Here is a 24909-nt window from a genome sequence, read left to right on the forward strand (position 1 = left end):
AGAGAAAGAAGTCAAATGTTACCACCACAGAAAACCATCACACTGCAAAGAAAAATAAGATAGGAAGAAAGAAACAAAAGATACATAAAACAGAAAACAATAAAATGAAAGGAATAAGTCCTTACCTATCAATAATAACCATTATCAATAATAACCTATTATTGATAGGTTCTCAATAACCTATCAATAATAACCATATTTAACCATTTTAAATTCTCTACTTAAAAGATATAATTTGGCTGAACAGATTAATAAACATGACCCAACTATATGCTGCCTATAAGAAACACTTCACCTGTAGACACATATTGCCTAGAAGTGAAAGGATGGAAAAATATATTCCACACAAACAGAAACCAAGAGCAAAGCAGGGATAGTTATATGAGATAAAACAGACTTTAAGTCAAAACTTTAAAAAGGGCTGGGCATGGTGGCTCACACCTGTAATCCCAGCACTTTGGGATGGCAAGGCAGGCAGATCACTTGAGGCCAGGAGTTCGAGACCAGCCTGACCAACATGGCGAAAGCCCATCTCTACTAAATATACAAAAATTAGCTGAGCATAATAGCGTGCGCCTATAATCCCAGCTACTCAGGGGGCTGAGTCAAGAGAATCGCTTGAACCCAGAAGGTGGAGGTTGCAGTGGGCTAAGACCATGCCACTGCACTCCAGCCTGGGAGACAGAGCCAAACTCTGTCTCCAAAAAAAAAAAAAAGGAAAAAAGAAAAAAGAAACAAAGTCATTATATAATGATAAAGGGATCAACTCAGTAAGATGATATAACATTGCAAATATATATGCACCCAATACAAGAGCACCCAGATATATAAAGCAAATACTATTAGATCTAAAGGAAGCAATACACTCCAATACAACAAAGGAAGACATAGACTCCAATACAATAATAGTTGGGGGCTTCAACATCCTACTCTCAGCATTGGACAGATCATCTCGACAGAAAAATCAACAGAGAAACATTGGATTTACACTGCACTGTAAATCAAATGGACCTAACAGACATTACTGGAACACTTTATCCAACAACTGCAGAATACATTCTCATCAGTACAACCTAATGAAGCACCTCAAAGAATTAGAAAATCAAGAACAAACCAAATCCAAAATTAGTAAAAGGAAAGACTTAATACAGGTAACAGTGGAACTAAATGAGAGACTAAGAAAACACAAAGGATCAATGAAACAAAAAGTTTTTTTAATGCAAAAAACAAAATCAATGAAACACCAGCTAGACTAACCATAGTGAAATTATATGATTTGCATATACTGAATCATCCTTGCATTCCTAGAATAAACCCCACTTGATCATGATATCTTTTTTTTTTTATGTTGAATTTGGTTTGCTAGTATTTTGGTGAAGATTTTTGTAAAAAATGTGATACATTACGTCAACAGAATGAAGGTCAGAACCCATATAAACATCTCAATAGATACAGAAAAAGCACTTGATGAAGTTCAACATTCCTTCATGATAAAAAACCCTCAACAAATTAGAAATAGAAGAAACATACCTCAACATAATAAAGGCTATATATGACAAACTCACACCTAATATTATGATGAATGGGAAAAGCTTTCCACTTTTCCTCTAAGGACGGGAACAAAGCAACAATGTCCACATTCACCACTCTTACTCAACGTAGTACTTGAAGTCCTAGACAGAGCAACAGTAAGAGAAATAAAGAACTGCCAAATTGGAAAGAGAAAGTCAAACTGTATCTCTTTGACGATGAAATGATCTTACAGAAAAATCTAATGACTCCACCAAAAAACTCTCATAACTGAAAAAAAAAATTCAGTAAATTACCAGATACAAAGTCAGCCAATATAACTCAGCATTTCTATACACCAACAGCACACTAGTTGGAAAAAAAAATTAAGAAAGAAATCCCATTTATAATAAATACAAAAAATGAAATAAAATACCTAGGAGTAAATCTAACCAAGGAGGCAAAAGCTCTCTACGAGGAAAACTACAAAACACTGATGAAAAATAGTCAAAGCAATGCTGAGCAAAAAGAATAAACCTGGAGGTATCACACTACCTGATTTCAAAAAATACTGTAAAACTGTAGTAACCAAAACAGCATACAGACCAATGGAACAGAATAGAGAACCCTATTCTGTTTCATGCATTTACAGCCAACTAATTTTTGACAAAGGCACCAAGAACATTGGGGAAAGCACACCCTCTTCAACAAATGGTGCTGAAAAAACTGGATGTCTATATGCAGAAGAATGAAGTCAGATTCCTATCTCTTACTGCACATAAAAATCAACTCAAAATGAATTAATGACTTAAACAAAAGACCTGAAACTATAAAACTCTGTTAAGACAGCCCTAGCAAACTAACACCTTATTCCAGTAAATAATGCTGGAAAGGAAGAATGGAGTTTCAATTTCCTCACCAACATTTTGATTTTAAATTCAACTATAACTGACATGTCATATTTATTCCTATATTCCCCCATTGATCATATTATCTTGCAAACTAGGCAGTCAATATATATTTATAGAATGAATAAAATGCACATGCTTCAAGTTAATTATTTTGTCCAAATGCATGCTTAACAAGACTTATTCTAGGCTGGGTGTGGTGGGTCATACCTGTAATTCCAACACTTTGGGGGGCTGAGCTCAGACGATCACTTGAGGCCAAAAATCAAGACCAGCCTAGGCAACACAGCAAAAGCCCTCCTCTACAAAAAATAATTTTTTAAAAATTAGGCAGGCATGGTGACATACACTTGTGGTCCCAGCTACTTGGGAGGCTGAGGCAGGAGAATTGCTTGAGCCCACGAGTTTGAGGCTACAGTGAGCTAAGATCATGCCACTATACTCTAGCCTGGGCAACAAAGTCAGACTCTGTCTCAACCCCCACCACCTGAAAAACAGATGAACAAAAAAAAAAACCAAGACTTATTTGATTTATACAACAACAAATATATGTATGTTGAGACAGGGTCTCATTGTGTTGCCCAGGCTGAAGTGCAGGGGTATGAGTTGGCTCACTGCAGCGTCTGCCTCCTAGGCTCAAGAGATCCTTCCACCTCACCCTCCCCAGTAGCTGGGACCACAGGCACATGCCACTACGCCCGGTTAAGTTTTGTATTTTTTGTAGAGATGAGGTTTCGCCATGTTGCCTAGGCTGGTCTCAAACTCCTGCACTCAAGCGATCCACCTGCCTCGGCCTCACAAAGTGCTGGGATTACAGGTGTGAGCCACCATGCTCAGGTAACAACATATATTTTTTAAATGATTCTAAATGGCACTCTAAAATTGGGGGAAAAAAATTGATACTTTTTTCTTTCCCTTTACCAATCAACTTAAATTGCCCTGGTTAATAAATCATGAAGAAAATTCAGAATAAATTATAAAAAGAAAAAAAAATTTCAAAATAAATCACCTGTACTTCTGATAGTGACAAACTCAGGACTTGATTCTGGAAGGATTCTGTATTTTTCACAAGCTGTTCTCACAACCTGGAATGCTTTTTCTGCTCATGTTCCTTCTCCCAAGATCCAGCTTCAATCTTTAACTCCTCTTGATGCTTCTTTCCCAATTTACTCCAATTTGGCGATCTTTCCTTTCCTATATTGCTATTTCCTAACACTTAGCAGTTGGATATATATCACATTTCATCAATTCTAAGATATATCCTTTTTTTCACATTTTAATATCACTGACATTAGGACGCATCACAATCAACATATTGTTATTGCTGTTATTGCTCCCTGCACATGCACATCAGAAGCACCAGTACCAAAACTGGCAGAAAGGGTGGTCAGTAATGTGGAGGAAAATTCCAGATATCAGAACAGCTCTATACAAGTGCAAAGGTGTCTTAAGAATCCAGCAACTAAGATATTTGGTCTTTTATGTATTAAGAAATGCTGCATCATCGAAGTTCTTAATGGCAAAATGAATGACACTGAATAGAAAAGCATCAGTATCAGTGGCTGAATCAAGAAATTATTAGAAAGAGTTGGATTGTGAACGTGAAGTATTAGGAAAATCTTAACCAATTTATTTTACTACATTTTTTATGTATGAAGATGAAATATGACAAAAAAATTTATGTCCAATTAGGAGAGTTGTTTCAATATGTATAAAATTCAAATTCTAAGGGAAAAGCACTGTGTCAAAGTTTTTTCTATCTTAGTAATACACAAAATAATGGTATATTTCACAATCAAAGGCATTTCCAATTCATTGAAATAGAATACTTTTTTTCTAGTCATTCCTGAGAATAAATAAGTCTCATTAGTTCCACAAGACTGTACACTGTTTACTGTTATCCTTCTCTTTTACCCCCAACATCACTAAGATCAGTGCTGGGCACAGAATATTTGTTCAGTCTCTGTTGACTGGCTGAGACCTGTCAGGTAGAGACAAAGGCTTAATGTCATGGAAAGAACAAAGGGCTAGAAACCAGGAGGCACAGATTCTAATGCCAACTCGGGCATTAACTTACTTTAGCTACAACCCTTCTGGGTCTTAGTTACCTCGTCTATAAAATAAGAAGGGGCCAGCCTAGTTTGTAGGCTAGACTGCTGAATCCATGTTTAAGGAGTTGATAGTCTTGTGGAACTAATGAGACTTATTTTCAGAAATCATTTTAAACACTAACATTCCACTTTTTTAAAATGACTTGTGCAGTTCTATCTCTAAGACAGGATAAAGCTCTAGTTCTGAGTCCTTATATGTTAAGGACTATAATATAAATTCTCGCTCATCTTGGAAGATAGGAATAAGAACATTTTTGTGGGTACTTTTAATTAAACACAATTAAACATAATAAACCACTTTACAGTTATAGGTATAACAAATTTAAATGAGAGGCACTGGGGGTTACAGGAACAAGGACAACAAGATTTGGGCACAAGTTGGTGGTGTAAAATTACTACAGTTGCTTCAAAAATCTATTTACATAGAATTAACCCATATAATCAATTCTCAATTATGTAGGTGAGGTTATTCAAGTCCTTCATTTCTGTTTTTCTCTTCCACTTAACTGCTTGTTAACTCACTTTCTATTGAAGAAAATCAATTTAAAATTTTATGATTTACTATAAACGCTAACAAATTAAAAAATGCCCTAACCATACTCCACATGCCATATCTCATGGAATTCACGGAAACAAGCACTGTCAAGGACACAGCAAGGTATACTAGGAATCTGAATCTTCAGACAAGAATCCTTAAATAAAAGTTTCCTTGTACTGACAATATAGGCCAAGAACTGTTCACCTTTCTCCAGTTTTGAAAGAGGATCAGAAATTAAAATGCTGCTGGCTTCTATGCTGATTCTGAGGAAAAAATGTTATGCAACAAATATAACAGAGCTCAGAAGGGGGATTTTTAATTTTAGGAGTCACCTAGTTACAAAAACAAAACAAACTATGAGCGATGGAATCTACTTAATGTTCCTTCTTTCTGTTTGGACCAGAGATCTAGTCATCATTCACTAATGGATTGAACAATAAAAACAGAGTACATAATTCACTCAGATTCTTCACTGGATGTCCCAACTGACTGCATTAGAATATACAGCATCTGGAAAGTGAGTCTATAAATCCCCACTTAGGCAGTCAATAACATGTCAATTCGGACATTTTTATAAAAATATGAATTATAAATCTGTTAAAATGAGCTGCAACTATTAAAAGACACTGTGAAAAAAATTAGAACTAGACAGGTGAGGGGGTACATGGGAACTCTGTACTCTGTTCAATTTTTTGAATAAATCTAAAACTACTCGAAAATAAAGTCTATACATTTTTTAAAAAATAGAATAGAAAACAGAAATTAGAAACATAGAACAGTATAGTAAAAGTGGGAACTATAATCTCTAGTTTAATTCTATAGCCTCACCAACATGAAGAAACTGCATCAACCAGTCCAGCACTGGGGGATCTAATCTCCTTTTGTTCCTTTTCCCCCATCCTATCCCTCTAATCTCCTTTTGAAGTTATATTCTGTGTCACTTATCAGGCAATGAAATACAGTTTTAGTACCTCTGTTATAAGGTTGTTTTATATTAATTACCCTGCAGATTGCTGTGTAACTAGTCACATAGTTAGTTACACATTGTCTCTCCAAATAAAACATGAACAACTTCAGAGCAAAAGATGGCATGCAGCACAGTGCCTTTAACACAGCAGTGATAACAACATATCTGTAGCTATTTGGGATTTATAGTTTATCAAACTCTAAGTGTTCAATATTTGCTATTAAACTGAAAGGTGATAGGCTAGCAAGTATTTATGAGGCATCAAGGGGTTGTGATATGAAGGGCTTTCCTCTCTTTGTATGGTTATATAATTTGCTTTTAGTGACTGGATTATAAGTTCTTCCTTTCAGTTTTGGGTTTTGCACATAACATGGACACCATTTTTGCAAAATACTATAGGGAGACAGAGAGAGTATAACAATGTAAGTTAGCACACACAGAGAAGTAAGACGAGTGGGATAGGATGGTATTCCTTTTACTCTTCTCTTTCCCATTATGGTCTACATACTATTATAGAATATGGTTGTATAATATTAGTGGCTTTCTGTAACTAAAAGGCCTCAAATTCTTACAAAATTTAGGAGATACCTACTTAAATATTTACCCCTATCTAAAAATTCAAATCAGTGCCACAAATGACAATGACGGTGACAGATGCTGGTATCTATCAACATCAATGTTACCTTCTTGGTAACCCATTAATCCTCCTACCAATAGATTTGCTGATCACTACAGACGGCAGTAGGGGCTATGAAAGTTTTTTCTAGTGAACAATAACTCCTGTGTTCTTCTACCAAGAATTCAGAAGGCTAAAAAAAGTCATGCCAATATCGTGTCCTTCATCAATTACCACCTTAAATTTCTGGGCATTCCATACCGTGGCTTTAGAAGACTAAGTGTGATTTTTGGAGACTCATCAAGAGTTGCAGTTCTGAGAGCTCAATAATGACCTACTTATACTCTAACCCCCTGAGGCAGTTCTGGAGGTTCAAATGTCACAGGAAATTGCTTCACAAGCCAATGGCTGTCACACCTTGCTCTACAGCATACCTGACCATTAGAAGTATCAGACATACCTCCATATGTCTAGCTGTTATCATATCAAGAAACAGGCCAGCTGGGATGATAGCCAAAAACCTTTGGTTGGAAAAGTTTCAAGGTAGGCAGGCACTCACTCTGGTTTAGCACTTACTAAAGTATGTTTGGAGCAATAAAAATAATAAACCAGAAGTCATCATAGGGTTATTAATGTTGCTGGATTTATGACATCTTTTAATAACATTATCACTATTACATTTTCTAAAACTCAAAGCAGAGGAGACCATAGTTTTGCAGTTGGATCTGCTACTTGTATCCTCAATTTCCTTCCTTCCTGCTCTTATTTATGCTCATTCCTCAACACAGACCCTACTCTCTTCCAAGTACCTCCAAACAAAAGCCAAACATAAGCCAAACACAACAACCAGACACTGTCCAACTTCAGCTTAAAATACTGTATTATCTGTTTTCCTCCCAATCCCAGCTTTAGGTCATCCCAATGTCCTTTTTAACCATATTACTACATATTACTATGCTCCTCAAAATACTGAGTTGTTGCTTAAATTATTTTACACCTACTCTAAACACTGCAAAGACCTGAAAAACTGAATTGTACACCTGAACTCCCCCTCTTCAATACACAAGCCATATCCATAAGCTACTCCACCAAATCCAAGTTCCAGCCCCTGATGTTTTGAAAGCCCCTGGAGGCAACCCTAAAAAGACAGAGTCCCCAACTCTGCCCTATCAACTCTATCCATTGGATAAATATTTACTGAGTACTACTCCATGCGTAAAAGGCCATGAGAGCCATGCTCTTCTTTTGGAAGAAGCTGTTCATCTCTCCTCCATGTTCCTGTGCTCTCTATTCCTCATGCAGTCCTTTCACCAACTCTTGCAAATACTGTTTCTTTTCTCAGTCTAAAGCCTTCTCTCAATGCTTTAATTCTTAATAACATCTCTATATTCACCTAGCTTCCCACCATATTATTATTTCTTAACCTGATTTGGATCTCAAACCTCTACTAAACAGTATGTTTCTAATTATGGGCTGACAGTCATTTGTAGTTCCCCACTCACATTCTCATATAGGTTTAAGTGTATTACCTTTGAGCAGTGGTTCTCAAGCTTTATGTGCATCAGAATCACCTGAAAAAGTTGTATTTGCTGGGCTAAATAAATTGCATTTCTGACAAGTTCCCAGATGACACTCATGCTGCTGATCTAGGGACCATACTTTGGAAATCACTGCCTTTGAGAATCTGATGAAAGCTATGAAAAAACGCACATACATACATATAATTTTGCATGTAATTTCAAGGGGCTCATGGATGCTCACTCATAGATATTCTCTGCTCTATATTTTGTTCTGAGGAATGTTTAAGATACAGTGTTTCCTGACCTGACTGTAGGATGTGCTCGTTTGTGGTACAGGGAAATTCTTTCTGTGCAAACACCTCCCATGTACGAGGTGGGATTGCTTGGTATTGGAAAGTCAGTTCTGTCCAATGGGCTGCGCTCTTCAGTATTATGTGGCTGGTTTACAGGCATGTGATAATTTTTCTATACTTCTAGCTTAATTCTCAGAAACAAAAGACTCATCACTTAGTATTTAAAAGGGTCTTTGGAATGCCTCAAAAGAAACCCTTTAGGTGAGGAAATGCCAGTGATTCTTATTTATGGTAAGGAATTTAAATGTTGGATACAGAGTAAACATTTAAATTAAGAAAACAAAAAGACTGAACTGAGTAATTTCTAAGATGCCTCAAATCTAACATTTATTTATGAATTCTAATTGGCCAGCATATCATTATTCACTTACATTTTCTATTTATGCTAAATAGGTAATTCATTCTTCAATTTAACCCAGTATAAACTCCTTAAAAAACAATGATACTTCCTTGTATTTTACCTTTCCTTTCTCTACTTCCTTCCCTCTACAGTGTCTAACACTCCAACATCCACAAGAAAATAAAATACAAATAACAATAGTAATAAATTATTCTCCTTCCCTTAAATAGGCCCATGTAAAAGATACCTTGTTAACACAGAAAAACCTTTTTGAAGAAGTTTTCCTTTGTATTTCCTCAACAGAGAGCCAAAATCCATTAAATTCATCTTTATTCAATAAGATCTCTCAGGGCTTGGCTATTATAGATATAGCTCAATGCTGTATATTTTATTTTTTAAAGATCCATCAGATATTCTCTTCTCAATCTACAAGTCTATTAGTTTATTGCAGGAACTCTCAAATATCAGTGAATGTGCATCAATGTCTATCAATATTACCACTGAAATCCTAATTTATAAACTGTCTAAGCATCAAGCAATTTCAATTAAACATACCTCTTGTAGAAGACGTGGATCCAGGCAGTCACCATCATCGTTAAACATAGATTCCCAGCTCTCCTCAGTGGCAGTAATTCCCTCTGTGTGAGAAGTTTCATTTGCTTTTGGTTCAATGGATGTTTCCACAGATAATGATTCCCTATCAGGAAAAGATACACCAAATTCTACATTCTCTGAGTCATCTTGCTCTTTTGTTTTGAACTCTTCGGCAGTTCTTAGTTCGTGCGATGCTTCTGTTGTATCACCAGTACTACCCAGATCAATGCCCACGGCACTGTCTGAAAGTACTTTTGTCCCATTTAACATACTGAGTTCAGAGTCCAAAAAAGTGTTATAATTACTACCAGCAATCTTTTTTATAGGTAAGGAGGAAGCACAATCTGACAAGCTCTCTATCAACTTTCCTGTTGACTCTGTAAAACAAGATGAAATACTCTCAGCATAAATACCTGAGCAAGCAGTCAGGTTGCTGAAATTTTCAGTGTCATTCCCACTTCCAGCTACATGAAGAGGGATTGCATCTGCACTCATTCCCATAAACTTTGAGAAACTTTGTGTATTATTAGAGATCTCATCAGCTATTCTAACTGCAACTACGTAAGAGCTATCAACAGCTACATGATCACTACAGGACGTAACTGTGGTGTCCATCATACATGCTTTATTGGTAATGTCACCTACATTCTTAAATCCATTATCTCTATGTGTTTCATGAGCAAGGACAGCTGTATCATGAGGTTCGTGTTTTACATGTAACTCATCAGCAGTAATGTCATTCTTCTCACATTCTCCAATCATCACTGGACTAACAGTGTCATTTGTGCTCTCTGACAGAGAGATGTGACCCATAGTTTCAGGAATGGAATCTGTATCTTTTTGATCTAAGATGAAACCTGTACTATTGGCTATACCACCTACATTCTCAGCTTCAAAATCTACGCAAGTTTGATCAAAGACACCATCTGGACTTCCAGGAACAGAAGTAGTGGTGATGCCTCCGCTGCTGGGCTTCAATATTCCATCTGATGTTTGCATGCTTTGTTGCACAATTTCAGAATCAGAGCTTAGTTTTATTGGTACAATCATATTCTCAGGTTTCATGACAGAACTAAAAACTCTAGGAAACTCATATAGTATCTCCAAAACCTTGGTATCAGTTTCAATTCTGCCTTCCAAATCTTTGTGTTCAAATGTTTCCCCATCAGGTTCATGCCTACTGAAGTCACAGACTTCCACATTTTGGAATGGTTTGCTTGGAACCTGAGCCTCACTGATTTCTGAACAGGCCTGTGATAGAAGTATCCTCTCATGTCCTGTCACATTTGTAGTTTCAATTTCCAAACACTCCACCTTCTTTGGCTTAAAATGTCTCTGTAAAGGTGCATTAGCTATAACCCCAGCATTTGGGGCTCCCTGCTGATGTCCTTGGGATAATACCTCTTTAGATTCAGTGGTTCCTCTCTTAGAACAAACTCTATTTGTTTTTTGAAGGCATGTGTCCTTTCTTAACTTTGTTGAAGATTTTTTTCCTTCTCTACAATTATGCTCCTTTCTATCAGGATTGATACCTAGTCTTCCAGCCTCTGGTTTGTCTCTAAAGACTTCTTTTTGGGAGAGAGAGCTTTCTTTTTGCTTTTCTTTCACCACAGAGTTAGGTGAACCACAGCTTTCTTCTTCATCACCTGTCTTAAGGAGTACTGCACCCCTTCGAGCTTTAGGTACATAAAGTGCCATGTCAGGCCTTCTGGCTCGAACTCTGCATCTCTCTGCTTCTTGCTGCATGGCACCAACACAATCTGCAAGAGAAGAATGATTTAATTATCAGACACTAATTACAATGTATTGAACCAAAGATTTTCTTTTTTCTTTTTGAGACAGAGTCTCACTCTGTCACCCAGGCTAGAGTGCAATGAAGAGATCTCAGCTCACTATAACCTCTGCCCTCCCAGGCTCAAGTGATCCTTCTACCTCTGCCTCCCGAGTAGCTGGGACCACAGACACATGCCACCGTGCCTTGCTTTGTGGTTCTGTTTGTTTGTTTTTGTATTTCTGTTAGAGATGGGGTTTCGCCATCTTGCCTAGGCTGGTCTTAAGCCCAGGCTGAGCTCAAGGCAATCCACCCACCTCAGTCTCCCAAAGTGCTGGGAGTACAGGCATGAACCACTGTGCCCAGTCTTTTTTTTTCCTTTAATTTTTTGTTTTTGTTCAACATAAATATATATGCACATAAAGTGATTTTTGAGAGTAACTTGACTGTTGGCTAGAAAATTAAATGACTTATCAGAGAATGCTTTCTAGAAGATGTTGCTTTTAATATTTTTTAGAAAAGAGAAAGTAGTGAAAAAGAGAAAAGTATTATTCTATTAATACCATTTAGTCAAGTGACTTGCTATGAATTTCCCTTGCTTCCAGCAGTAATAAAACAGATCTGGCTAGGATGAAGGAGGGTAGAAGATGGAGGAAACTGTGATGAGACAATTCACTCTAGTAACTTCCTGACAACCTCCACCATGGTAGCTCAATGGAGTTTAACAAGAAGAAATATAACAAAAGTTAAACCTTTATCTACTATCTACTAAATATAAGAAAATGTGCTAGGGAATTTCATATTGAATTATTCTTTTAATTTTCAAAATAATGCTATGAAGTAGGGATAAGTTTGTCCAGGACAGAGTAAGGAGGTGCAATACACAACAGAGAAACACTCACATACATGCAGATGCACCCACTGTTAACATTTCACAACATACATTTCAAAAGGAGATAATAAGAAGGCAGAGAGGAAAAAAGGCTAACACATCCTGTCCACTCTATTCCAGATCCCTAAAATTTCACCTGGTCCAGAATACTTCCTTGGTGAAAAAGCTCTATTCTCATGGCACAGCTTATTTTCCTTTCAGCCCAAGTAATACCGTGGCCCTGATCGTTAAGTATCTCCAGTGATTATCTTGTTCTTTTTCTCTTTTGATATCTTAGTTAATATCTAGCCCAACACTCTTCATGTACATTATATATTCCATTTGAGGAAGAATATGACCTTAACATTTAGCCATGCCAGGATTTTTCAAAAAATGCCTAATTTTCAAAGACAGGAGTACTGAAGTGTGTTTCATAGGAAGGGATACCAGAGACATAGCATGCCTGGATTACAGTAAATAAAACTGACAAAATATGTCATAATGAACTTCTGGATACAAAATGATGAAATGGGGATTACTTAGCAAAACTGATAAGTGGACTCACAAAAGATTAAACAACAAAAAATAATGGGTAGAAATGAATTTAGAGATTAAAGGAGGATTATATAGCCCTTTGAAATTCAACATTTTATACAATAATTTAGATGTAAACAATAAACACTGAGTGCTTATCAAATCTGCAACTGACATAAAAATGACAGAATACCAAAAATTAAAAAATTAAAATTCAGTATCTTTTCTATAATCTGAAAGGTTGTGCCTTTGACAATACAAAGGTATAAAACAGTAAACACAAGGATCTCTTTCAGAGCGCTTTTTTTTTTTTAAAAGAATCAAACAGAAGACAGAAGACGTGACTTCTGTACAATTTGCATAAAGAAAGATCTAAAGGCTTTTATTTTGTTCACAAGGGCAATAAAAGCCCCAAAGTAGTGACGTGATGTTTTAAAAAGGCAACACACTCTTAGATTACAGAGTTTAGAAAATATGTCACACAGTGTAGAGCTAAAAGAACTAAAGGTATAACTCTTGCCCAAAGAGCCCAAAAAACCACAGCTAACTTTACACCTGAAAGATTGGCTGCTCTATAAAAGACACAAAATTTCTTGTTTATGTTTCTATGTTTCTCCAGAAGTCAGTACCAGAACCAAATGTTAGAAATAAAAGGAAAACAAAATTTAGTTCAATGTAGGAAAGAATTCTACTTCTAGATTTCTCCAATGTTATTACCAGAAAATGAGCTCTATCTCTAGCAGAATTTAGATAAAGGCTGGATGACTGACATATACTAGAGAAACTCTAAATTCTATGATTCTATTTCTAATCTGCAATAAACCTATCGAAGGCCTCAAATTATCTACTTTAAAATTATTATGTGCCACAGTTAACGACTTTACAAACTCAACCTTTTTTTCTTAAATAATGCTCACATACAGTCATAATACTACTTCCTGTAGCTGAAAATCAGTATAATAAATTTGTATTACTATATATTTCCTACAAAAGCAATGATTTCGACTGTGCCATGACTAGCAGTGTGTTGGCAAATATTCAGCAATCAGCTTTCCAAGTGTCCTTCATAGTATTACTTGATGTTTTTCTTTATGTCATTGATGTCAATGATGTGAGTGACTTCTTAGCTGAAGTAATCATTTTTTAATAATGGAAGAATATATACTTTTTTTTAGTTAAAATATAATAGCTAAAGGCATGATACATTTTTATTAGCAGCATTCTCTCTATCACTTTAAGTCTAGACAATCAAGAAATAATAAATCAAGTCCTATTTATGGCATTTGACAATCTCTGTAGTGTAAATATTCTTGCCATAGCTAATTTCTAGTTATCACTATGACATTACCAAACACAGAGTTGGGGGAAAAAATGTACAAAAGCACACCATTATAGTATTTCAACCAGAGATAGGATATACTTAAATAAATAACTTCAAAAGCATAGATCATAATAAAGTGTAGTAAAATAATTAGGAAGTCAGGAATTTAGAGTATTTATTAGCTTTTAAAAATGTAATTTTAATAGTAAGCCTATGTTCTTTAGTTTTTAATAATAGCTGTGTTTAACAATCAGTTTGAAGAATTCCTAAAATTTTAACCATCAGTTCTCAGGCCAGTAGGAGACACTCCAATCCACCACTATGCCCATTCTTTCATAACTCACAGACAGAAAAAAGGAGCAGCATCCCCATTCTTGTGGACTGTCAAGATACAGTAGTCCCCACTCTTACCTGCAGGAGATATGTACCAAGATCCCCAATGGATGCCTGGACCATGGATAGTACCCAAACCCCATACACATTGTCTTTTACTATACACATACATACCTATGATAAATTTTAATTTATAAATTAGGCACAGGAAAAGATTAACAATAATAATAAAACAGAACAAGTATAATACGTAATATTGTTACATATAATACATAAAAGTTACATGAATGTGGTCTCTCAAAGTATATTATAGTATGCAATATTTTTATACCATGGATGACTACAGGAACTGAAACCATGGAAAGCAAAACCATGGAAAAGAGAACACTATACTGCCAATTTAATTTAAAGCCTTGTTGCATTTTTATGAATTTCTTTTGCAACTATAGGCATGAAAGGCTTTTCACATTGGGAGTGGGGCTGTCTGCCATACAATTTTTAAAAATGTACCTTGGATTAAACTTTTCCCACCCTGCTACCTGCTATTAGCACTTGATATTCTCTCTTTCTCTCTCTTTTTTTGAGACGGAGTTTCACTCTTGTTGCCCAGGCTAGACTGCAATGGCGCGATCTTGGCTCACCACAACCTCTGCCTCTTGGGTTCAAGCTGTTCTCCTGCCTCAGCCTCCCAAGTAGCTGGCGTTACAGGTGCCCACCATCATGCCCGGCTAATTTTGTGTTTTTAGTAGAGATGGGGTTTCTCTATGTTGGTCAGGCTGGTCTCAAACTCCCGACCTCAGGTGATCCGACTGCCTCGGCCTCCCGAAGTGCTGGAATTACAGGGTGTAAGCCACCGTACCGGGCCGATATTTTCTCTCTTTTAACACAGTTTTAACTTTTTTACAATGTTCTAAGTGCTTTTTATCCATCTAATTTGCTTCTTAACTAGACAGAATCCATTATTTGGGGTGCATTTTGCAGCTAATTTGTCCTTGAAGGACCATCAGCATGCACTCTGTTCAAAAAAATCACACTTTCTAAAGGGGATAAAAATTCAGATTCCTTCATAATGGAGGTCAGTCAATTGCTAACACATGCCTTTAAAATATTTTAGGCCAAATCATTTTTTTATATTATACTATTGAACACTGGGATCATACCTGAGCACCTGTCCAATTGCTTCTACAGTTTCCAAGGCTCCCTGAGAGAAAATATTGGTAACTTCCTGTAAGTACCTCTCTGATCCATCTTCATGAGAAATTGAACAAGCACAAAATAAATTGGACTTTCATATTTTCACAACAGAACGTCAACGGTGTTTGTCCCATATTTGGTGTCTAAAACATATGGATCCCTCTTCAATCAACAACTGAGTATTGGCACTTAAGGCACTCACTGGGTAATTCAACCATGAATTGATTTAATCCAGTATTCACCAAAGACTCACATGAGACATCTGATATTTGAGAGAAACTGCCTAATGGGCATACTAACTATTCATTCTTCTAGAACAAATTTGGTATTTGTTAGTTCATCAGAATGCACCATAGCTAAACTATATATATTGTCTTAACATTTTATTTGGGAATAATTTCATACCTATAGATGTTACAAAAGTAAAAATAATACAAATAGTACCCTTACACTGTTTACCCATATTCACCAATGGTTAATATTTCACCTCATTTATCATTTGCAATCATGCATATTCCTCCTCCTCTTCCTCTCTTTACATACACACACACACACACACACACACACACACACGCACGCACGCACGCAGTTTTTTTCCCGAATATTTTTGAGGGCAAATTGCAGACATCATGGCCCTTTGCCCTAAATACTTCAAAGTGTAATACATTTCCTATAAATAGGGATATTCTCTTACACAGCCACAACACAGTTATCAATGTCAGCATATTTAACAATAATAAAATACTTTCATTTAACGCATTTAACGTAAGTATTCCAATTCTGTCAAGTAATCTTATAATGTCCTTTATAGAATATTTCCCTTTCCATACAGGATCCAGTTAGGGTCAAGTAGTCCCTTTAAGTGCCAGGTGTCTTAAGTTTCCGACCTTCTAGAACACCTCCACAGTGAAAGCTGTCATTTATGGTGTTGACATGTTGGGAGAACAGCTCCCCTCCCACTCTTTTTTTTTTTTTTTTTCTGCGACAGAGTCTCACTCTGTCACCCAGGCTGGAGTGCAGTGGTGCAATCTCGGCTCACTGTAACCTCGACCTCGCAGGTTCAAGTGATTCTCCTGTCTCCGTCTCCTGAGTAGCTGGGACTACAGGTGCCCACCACCACACCCGGCTCATTTTTGTACTTTTACTAGAGATGAGGTTTCACCATATTAGCCAGGCTGGTCTTGAACTCCTGACCTTGTGATCTGCCTACCTCAGGCTCCCAAAGCACTGGGATTACAAGTGTGAGTCACCGCACCCGGCCCCCACTCTATTTTTTAAGAGAATGCTCCTATGTAAGGCTTGTCTGATGTCTTCCCGTGATGAGACTGAGGTTACACATTTTCAGTCAGAACACTTTATGGTGGTGATGTGTCCTTAGGGCATCACATCTTGAGGGACATGATTTCTACCTGTCCTTCAGTGATGCTCTTAACTTTGATCATCCAGTCCAAGTATTGTCCGATTTTTCTACTGTATAATTACTACATATTTTCTCCCTTGCAATTAATAAGCAGTGTGTGGGGTAGTACTTTAAAAGCATGCAAATTCTCTTCCTCATCAAAACCAGGTAGCATTCTAAATCTGATTATTCTTATCTGATTCCATCTTTACTATGATGGTTGCAAAACAGATGATTTTCCAACTTTAGGGGTCCCTCCACATATACCAGTCAGGCCTTGGAATTTTTCTGAAAGCAAAAGTAAATCATTTATCTCAGCTCACTATAGATGCTAAGATTCCCTAAATTAAAATTTAATGTTAAAATCTCAGCCAGAGGCATGCGCCTGTAATCCGAGTTACTTGGAAGGCTGAGGTGGGAGGACAGCTTGAGGCCAGGAGTTCAAGGCTGCAGTGTGCTATTACTATGCCTGTGGATGAACAACCACTGCACTCCAGCTTGGGCAAGGTAGCGAGAGCCCGTCTCTTTTTAAAAAAAAAAACCAAAATCTTATCCTTCATAGTCATTGGTCAATATAGGAAATATCTATCCGAAAAACATTTCCTAACTTTTGCAAACTCAAAGGTAAAGGCAACTATCATCTTTCCATCTTTCCAGTGTCTCGCTTATAAAACAATGGAAAGAAAGCATGTCTCTCAGACAAAGTCACATAGTTCCTTTACCAGACATAGCATAACATATGTCCCATTCTGCTTTCTTTTCTAGAAAACACAGAATTAAGTTTGGTGTTCAAATGCAATGACTAGTCCATCTCAGGTGTCTGATAATATGTGCTTCTCTGTCCCTTTATAAAGTCATCTCCAATTCCTTTGGGAAGGAGGCAAGGCACATGGGAGGGTATGGAAGGAAAACATTTTTGTGGAAAATACTTAGACAATATATTTATTTCAAATCTATTTTCTGAATAGTATCTTTAAGTTTTATCAACTTAAAGTTGTTTGAATGATGATATATTCTTTGGAATTACAAAATGTCTCAAATGAGGAATTCAGTATATTGAGTTCTAATCCTGGCATCCTCTTCAAATGATATGCAAAAAACTATGCGACAGAAAGATATTTATATAAAGCATACACTACCAGACCATTACCAGACCATTACAATTCTCATACATTTAAATGCCAATGCAAATATCTTGAATGTTAAGATTCAACAGACAGGCTTTTAATTCAAGATGACAGATTAAGCACACAAGTAAACCCCCCTAAAATGGATCCACATCTATATGGAATTCATTTTATAACAAATGTGGCACTTCAAATCAATGGAAAAATATGGAACATTCAATGTCAGGACAAATGGCTGGCTGTTCATTTGGCTTGTCAATATTGAGGGTTTTGCATGTATATTCAAATGAGACTGGTCTATGATTTTCCCTCCCAGTACTGGGAGTTATATGATTGGGTTACCAAGGTTACTGCAAGACACACGATGTAAGTTAAAGATTTATAAAATAAGGCTGGGTGGGCTTATTGTTGGTAGAATTCCTTGGCAGCACTGTCAGGGACTCATACTTTTTAGTGAAGATGTTTAAAAATGATTCGTTTTCTAAGGTCTATTCCAGTTTCTCTTTCTTCTTCTAGAATATCTGCCTTTGACCTCGTTTTTCAAATTTATTGATATAAAAGTTATTCACAATAATTTCTTGTTGTTGCTTTATCTCTGCTATATGTCCCCTTTTTTGTGCTTACTATTATTTATTTGGGCTTTCTTCCTTTTGTGTTGAGCAGTCCCAACAGAAGTCTACTTTATAAGTCTTCAATGGGCCAGATTCTATACTACAAAAGTTACTGCTCCAAGCCTTAGTTTACTTAATGCATAAAATGGGGATAATAACAGACTTATAGGCACACTGAGCAGAGTACCTAAAAATACGCATGTACAGAAATTTGCCAGGCATGGTAAAAGTCTCCATAAAAGTCAGCTATTACTACTTAAATAGACATTGAATCCCTTAAGTTACAAGTTTGCAGAGGGAGTCAAGGCCCTTATGATACATTAGTATTCTTAATGTCCCCGATATCTGTTTCTACTAGACACTAACACCTACTGCAACCATGTTTCCTGGTTTTGTTTATCAATTTCTCACTAATAGCCTAATGCTGTAAATAACCCATCATACAAAGTAAATACAATGCAACTCAGTTGTAATGTGGAAAAGCAAACCCTCAAAAGAATGCAAGATTTCATAAAGTCTATGAAAATAATATTAGAAAATGCTTATCTCACAGCAAAATCCTTGGATTCTGGCAGAATCAAACCACTCAACAACTAAAGATAGGGCAATTCACTCAACAACTAAAGAAGGACGATGACAGAATAAGAATTGAGAAAGGGGTAAGAAAATATCTTGAGAAACTGGTGAAACCCTCAAGAGTTTTGATAAAACTGATGTACAAGTCTATTTTATATAACAAATGCTAGATAAATGAAACACAAAATGAAGGATGCTATCAGACAATTATACAATTTTACTGGAAAAATTATGCCAAGAAGGTATCACATCATTCTTTGTTAATTCTGAGAATTAGCATAGCTGCAGTTACAATTTAAATTTTGTTAAACATATAGAAAAACACATATAGTAAAATGTTTTCATTTCTGAATACTGTCCCTAACAAATCTTTTCCATTAATAACTAATAAATCTTGTCTCCATTTTTAATAGGTTTACTTTTAAGAGGTATTTTCCAAATACTAATTTTCTCAATTAGCAAGAATTTCTCTTAAGTATATATTCCTAATGAGGAAAAAAAAGCTATTATCTAAACTGCTAACACTGATTACAACTGGGAGAGCAGGAACTGAAAGAGGAAAAAGAATTATAAAGAATTATTATCTTTTTATACAACATATGCCACAGTATTGTTTAAATGTGTTACAAAAAGAACAGGCAGTACTCTTGTAATTAAAACAAAATCACTAAAATTTAAAGATACGCTATTGTTTTAGCCATAATAGGACATTACTATAAATGTGTAAGAGAAAGCAAAGGCAATGAATATTGATAAGCAGATATTTATTGGACAAAATTACTGTAAGCAGGAAAATGATGACAGGACAAAAGAAGAAACTCTTTAATATACTCAGGAAAATGTAACAAGCAGCACATAAACTACTCCATGTTGGACAGATCCTCTCAAATGTTGCAGAATGCCAAGCAACCTCTACTTTTTAGTTTAAGAATGATCTAGGACTATACTGTCCAATTAGTCACAAGTAGCTATCAAGCACTTGAAGTGTAGTTAGTCTAAACTGATGTGCTGTGCATATAAAATACACTTGGATTTCAAAGACTTTGTACAAAAAAATACAAATTGTCTATTACTTTTATACTGATTATACATTGAAATGATACTATTTTGGATATATTGCTTTAAATAAAACATTAAAATTAACTTCATTTGTTTACTTTTGTACTTTTTAAAGTGGCTTCTAGAGAATTTAGAATCACATATATGGTTCACATTTGTGGTCCACATTAAATAATGCTAATGGGTTACCACTGGTCTAAGATCTTGCCGTACCCCTAATGCCACAGGATAAATACAATCTGCTTTTCGCCTTCTGTTTTATTGGCTTCAGCAGCATGGTAACATACCAAATCAAGAAATCAACTAAACCATGAATGTACAGATAAGCTTATCTGCATACAAACACTTTAGTTCATAATGATTTTTTAAAGGATCCAAAGAAGTAAAGTCTACTCATGTTCCATAAATCAGAAAACAAAACCAATTAGATAACAATCTGAGAGGTAAAAGTCAGCTCCAACAAATTTAGGAGCATTTTTCCCAACTTGTTATTTTTTTTTCCCCTGAAAATCAAGGCTTTTTATGTATGTTTGAAACTGTGGAAGGCCCTAAATTTCAAATCATTTCTTTGCATATTAAAAAAAGAACTTCCTTGGTTTCACTACACTACCAAGAGTATTCTTTCTTCTCTTTGGTCTCCTTACAAACTGGCAAAACTAAGAGATGTCCCGGTCCTTCCATTCAGCAGTATATATGCCCGTTTGTAAAGGAATGGAAGTACCTTAAAGACAAATTTAGTATGTTTGTAATTAAGTATAGTATTAAAAATTATATTAAGTGACACAAGTAAACCATAAGATTTCTGAGCACTAAGATAATTACATATTTCTAAATTCTAGCCATCCTCTCAAAGAAAAAAAAAAAAAAATTCACTGCTCTCCTCTCCCCAACTTCATGGTTTGGTGAACAGTATCACTGTCAGCCAGCCCAGTTGTTCAAGTCAAAACCCAGGAAGTCACTACCCCTGATATTTCAACCAATTACCAAGTCCTATTCATCTACCTCTACACTGCTTCCAGTGACTTTCTAAAATACCAATCAGATTCTCCTGTTCATTTCCCTGTTCAAAATTCTTCAGTGGTTTTTCACACACAAGCTTTTTTGCATAGCAAATACAATCCTACATAATTTAGCTCTATTACCACTCCCAAAACTTCTTATCTGCCCAGTCTCATCTCTGGCTATTCCTAATTTCAGACTTTATATTCCATCAATCCCAACTTCTGATAGTACCAGACACATGCCCAGCTGACCTCTCATACCTCTGTGGTTTGAAGCATACTATTTCCTCAGTTGGATGTCTGCCTGATAGTCTCCTATTTATCCTTCAAGTCTCACGTGAAAGGTTACCTTTTCTGTAACTTCATTACTGACTCTCCTTGATAGTCTAAGCTCCTTCCTATAAGTTTCTACTATACACACATCTTTACATACACACACTTTCATTAAAGCAATGAACATATTACTTTATAGTTACTTGTTTGCACATCTGCCTCTCCAGTGTAGAGTTAGTGTCTTTTTGTCTTTGTATCTACAATGCCATAGCACTGCATTTGGCACTAAATAAATATCATTTATTTATATCACTAAATATTCATTCATTCCACAAATATTTATTAACTACTATGTGCCAAGTCCCATCTCAGGCACTGGGAACACAGTAATGAACAAAGCTCCTGGCCTCATGGAGCTTACTGCTGAAGACAATCAATCAACATTTAAACATATCCTATAATGTATAATGCTACAGAGTAAAATGGAGCAGAGATGAAAATCCAGAAAATACAGGGAAGACCATGTTGTAAAGTGAGGAAGACCACTCTGAGGAGTTAACACCTGAGCTGATGCTTAAACTGAGTCAGAGAGACATATAAATTATCAGGGAAAAGAGAAATCCAGGAAAAAGAATGAACACATGCAAAAGCTCTGAGGCAGGACAATTTTGGCATGGACAAAAAGTAACAGGAAAACAAGTGTGGTATCAGCAGAACAGGAAGGGGTGGAGAGGCTGGGTACGGTGGCTCGCGTCTGTAATCCCAGCACTTTGGGAGGCCGAGGCGGGTGGGTCACCTGAGGTCAGGAGTTCAAGGCCAGCCAGGCCAACATGGTGAAACCTCTGCTCTACTAAAAATACCAAAAATTAGTCGGACATGGTGGCACACATCTGTAATCCCAGCTACTTGGGAGGTAGGAGAATCGCTTGAACCTGGGAGGTGGAGGTTGCAGTGAGCTGAGATTGCGCCAATGCACTCCAGCCTGGATGACAGAGTGGGAGCCTGTCTCAAGAGAAAAAAAAAGGGCAGAGAAGTCAGGAAGAGAGCTAAGGGACAGAATGGGTAGTAGCTGGTAGGTTATGTCAAGAGCTTTGGATTTTATTTCAGAGTGCTGGGGAATTATAGGAAGGTTTCAACATGATCTGACTTACTTTTGCTAAAGATCATTCTAGCTAATATGTGAGTACAGGGGGACAAGAGTAGAAGGAAGGAGACCTGTTAGGAAGTTATTGCAGCACGTCTAGGGTGGTAGCAGACAAGGTGATAAGAAGTGGTCAGATTAATCATAGAATCTGAAAGCAAAGCTAACAAAACTTGACGGACTGATGGTATGAGATATGAAAGGTAGAGAGGAGAAACCTTTTCTCTACAAAAAATACAAAAAATAGTTGGACGTGGTGGCATGTGCCTTACAGTCCCAGCTACTCAGGAGGCTGAGGTGGTGGAACACCTGAACCCAGCAGGTTGAGGTTTCAACCCTATCTCACATAAATAAATACAAATAAAATAAGAAAAATGCTGTTGGAAGATCAAGTAGGACGAACTCAAGAGTTTCTACTGGATTAGCAACATGGGGTTGTTGGTAACACTGGAACGCTTCATGGAATTGGGGAGATAAATATCCCACTGGAACAGTCTAGGAAGCAAGTGTGAGGGGAGGAAGACTAATCCAATAGGAAGGTAAAAACTGATGATGTAAATGGGAGATAAATGGGTTAACTGCAATAAAGGCATACATAAATAATTTTTAAAACCTGGAACAAAAAGTGAGCAACTATGAGATTAGAAATTCTAACAATACCTGCTTTGTCATACCTTTATTAGAAATGCAAGGGTAGTATTAAGTAGAATATAGTATTTTGCACTCCTCTATTATTCACCACATGTCAATTAAAGCACCTTGAGACTCAGTATTTATACACAAATAAAGGTCACATATTCAAAATCTTCCTTAAAAGCTATTCATGACTTAGCAAAGTTCAGTATTAAAGCCTGTACAAAATCAGTTCTCCAGTCATTTGAATTCAGTCTAAGGAACACATATTTAAATAAACTCTGCTTCTTTAGCAACAGCCAGTATACAGTTTTAGAGTACTGGCTCACTTTATGGACGTAGCAGCTAGTATTTACTGATGAATTTTTATACAGTGCTTAGTGTTTTGATGACGAAACTAGATACAAAGTTATTTTACTTGGTCACTACCGGCTACTTGAAGAATGAGGTCTCCAAGTCAAAAAAGATGGGGTTTAACAGCGTACAGTTTTAAAAATAATAGATGGCTCAAAGGTCTACAATGGAAGGTATAATCTACTTTTAGGAAAAGTTTTAATAGTATACAGCTAACAAAAAAAGGGTTTGTTTGTTTTTGTATTTTAATACAAAAGGACTTTACAATAAACCTAAAAGCAAAAACTAAAAATCTGTGTTCTCCTTCCAGAGAAAACCACTGATAACATTTTGTTTTGTATGCTTATTGACCTTTTGTGCATTTTCTGTAGTAAAAAAAAAAAAAAAAAACATAAATTTACCTCTTCACAATTTTCAAGTGTATAGCACAGTATTTTAACTACATGCACATTGTTGTACAACAGATCGCTAGCACTTTTTCATCTTACATGACTGAAACTCTACACTCACTGAATAATTCCTCGTTTCCTTGGCAACCACCATTTGAGTCTCTGTTTCTATGAGTTTAATTCCTTTAGATACCTCATATTAGTGAAATTATGCAAGTATTCGTCTTTTTGTGATTGGGTTATTTCACTTAGCAAAATGTCCTGAAGGTTCAACCAGGAGGCAGCATGACAAGAATTTCTTCCTTATAAGGTTGAATAATATTCTGTTTTATGTATATATCGTATTTTCTTTATCCATTCATCCACTGATGGACACTTAGGTTCCACATCTTGATTACTATGAATAATGTTGCACTGAACATAGGAGTGCAGATGTATCTTTAACATCCTAATCTCATTCCCTCTGAATATATACCCAGTAGTGGGACTGCTGGATTATATAATAGTTCTATTTTTAGTTTCAGGAAGAATTTCCATACGTTTTCCATAGGAGCTATGTCACTGTACAATTCCACCAATAGTGTGCAAGGGTTCCAACTCCTCTACATCCTTTTCAACACTTGCTATTATCTGTTTCTTCTTTGATGGTGGCCATCTTAACAGGTGTGAGATAGTATCTTATTGTGGTTTTGATTTGCATCTCCCTAAATGATTAGTTGTGTAGAGCATCTTTTCACATGCCTGCTGGTCATGCACGTATCTTCTTTGGAGAAATCTCTATTTGGGTTCTGCCCATTTTTTATTCAGATTATTTGTTACTGAGTTGTCAGGTTCTTTATATATTCTCAATATTAACCCCTTGTCTA

General features: G+C 36.3%; 1 protein-coding gene across 8 annotated transcripts in view; it reads right to left on the bottom strand.

Annotated features, from left to right (window-relative positions):
- The window catches only part of R3HCC1L (R3H domain and coiled-coil containing 1 like), a 104497-nt gene that overhangs the window by 19900 nt on the left and 59688 nt on the right, over positions 1-24909 (bottom strand). For 7 of the 8 annotated variants that reach the window (XM_033186604.1, XM_033186596.1, XM_033186559.1 and 4 more), the window contains one exon: positions 9418-11216. In XM_033186604.1, the coding sequence (XP_033042495.1) occupies positions 9418-11202 (1785 nt within the window). In that variant the 5' untranslated portion in view covers positions 11203-11216. Of the gene's footprint in view, positions 1-9417; positions 11217-24909 lie in introns of those variants that run through there. The other variant, XM_033186623.1, reaches the window with a different exon arrangement.

This window comes from Trachypithecus francoisi, unplaced genomic scaffold (assembly GCF_009764315.1).
Source record: "Trachypithecus francoisi isolate TF-2019V2 unplaced genomic scaffold, Tfra_2.0 Contig01579, whole genome shotgun sequence".
In the NCBI taxonomy this organism is placed as follows: Eukaryota; Metazoa; Chordata; class Mammalia; order Primates; family Cercopithecidae; genus Trachypithecus; species Trachypithecus francoisi.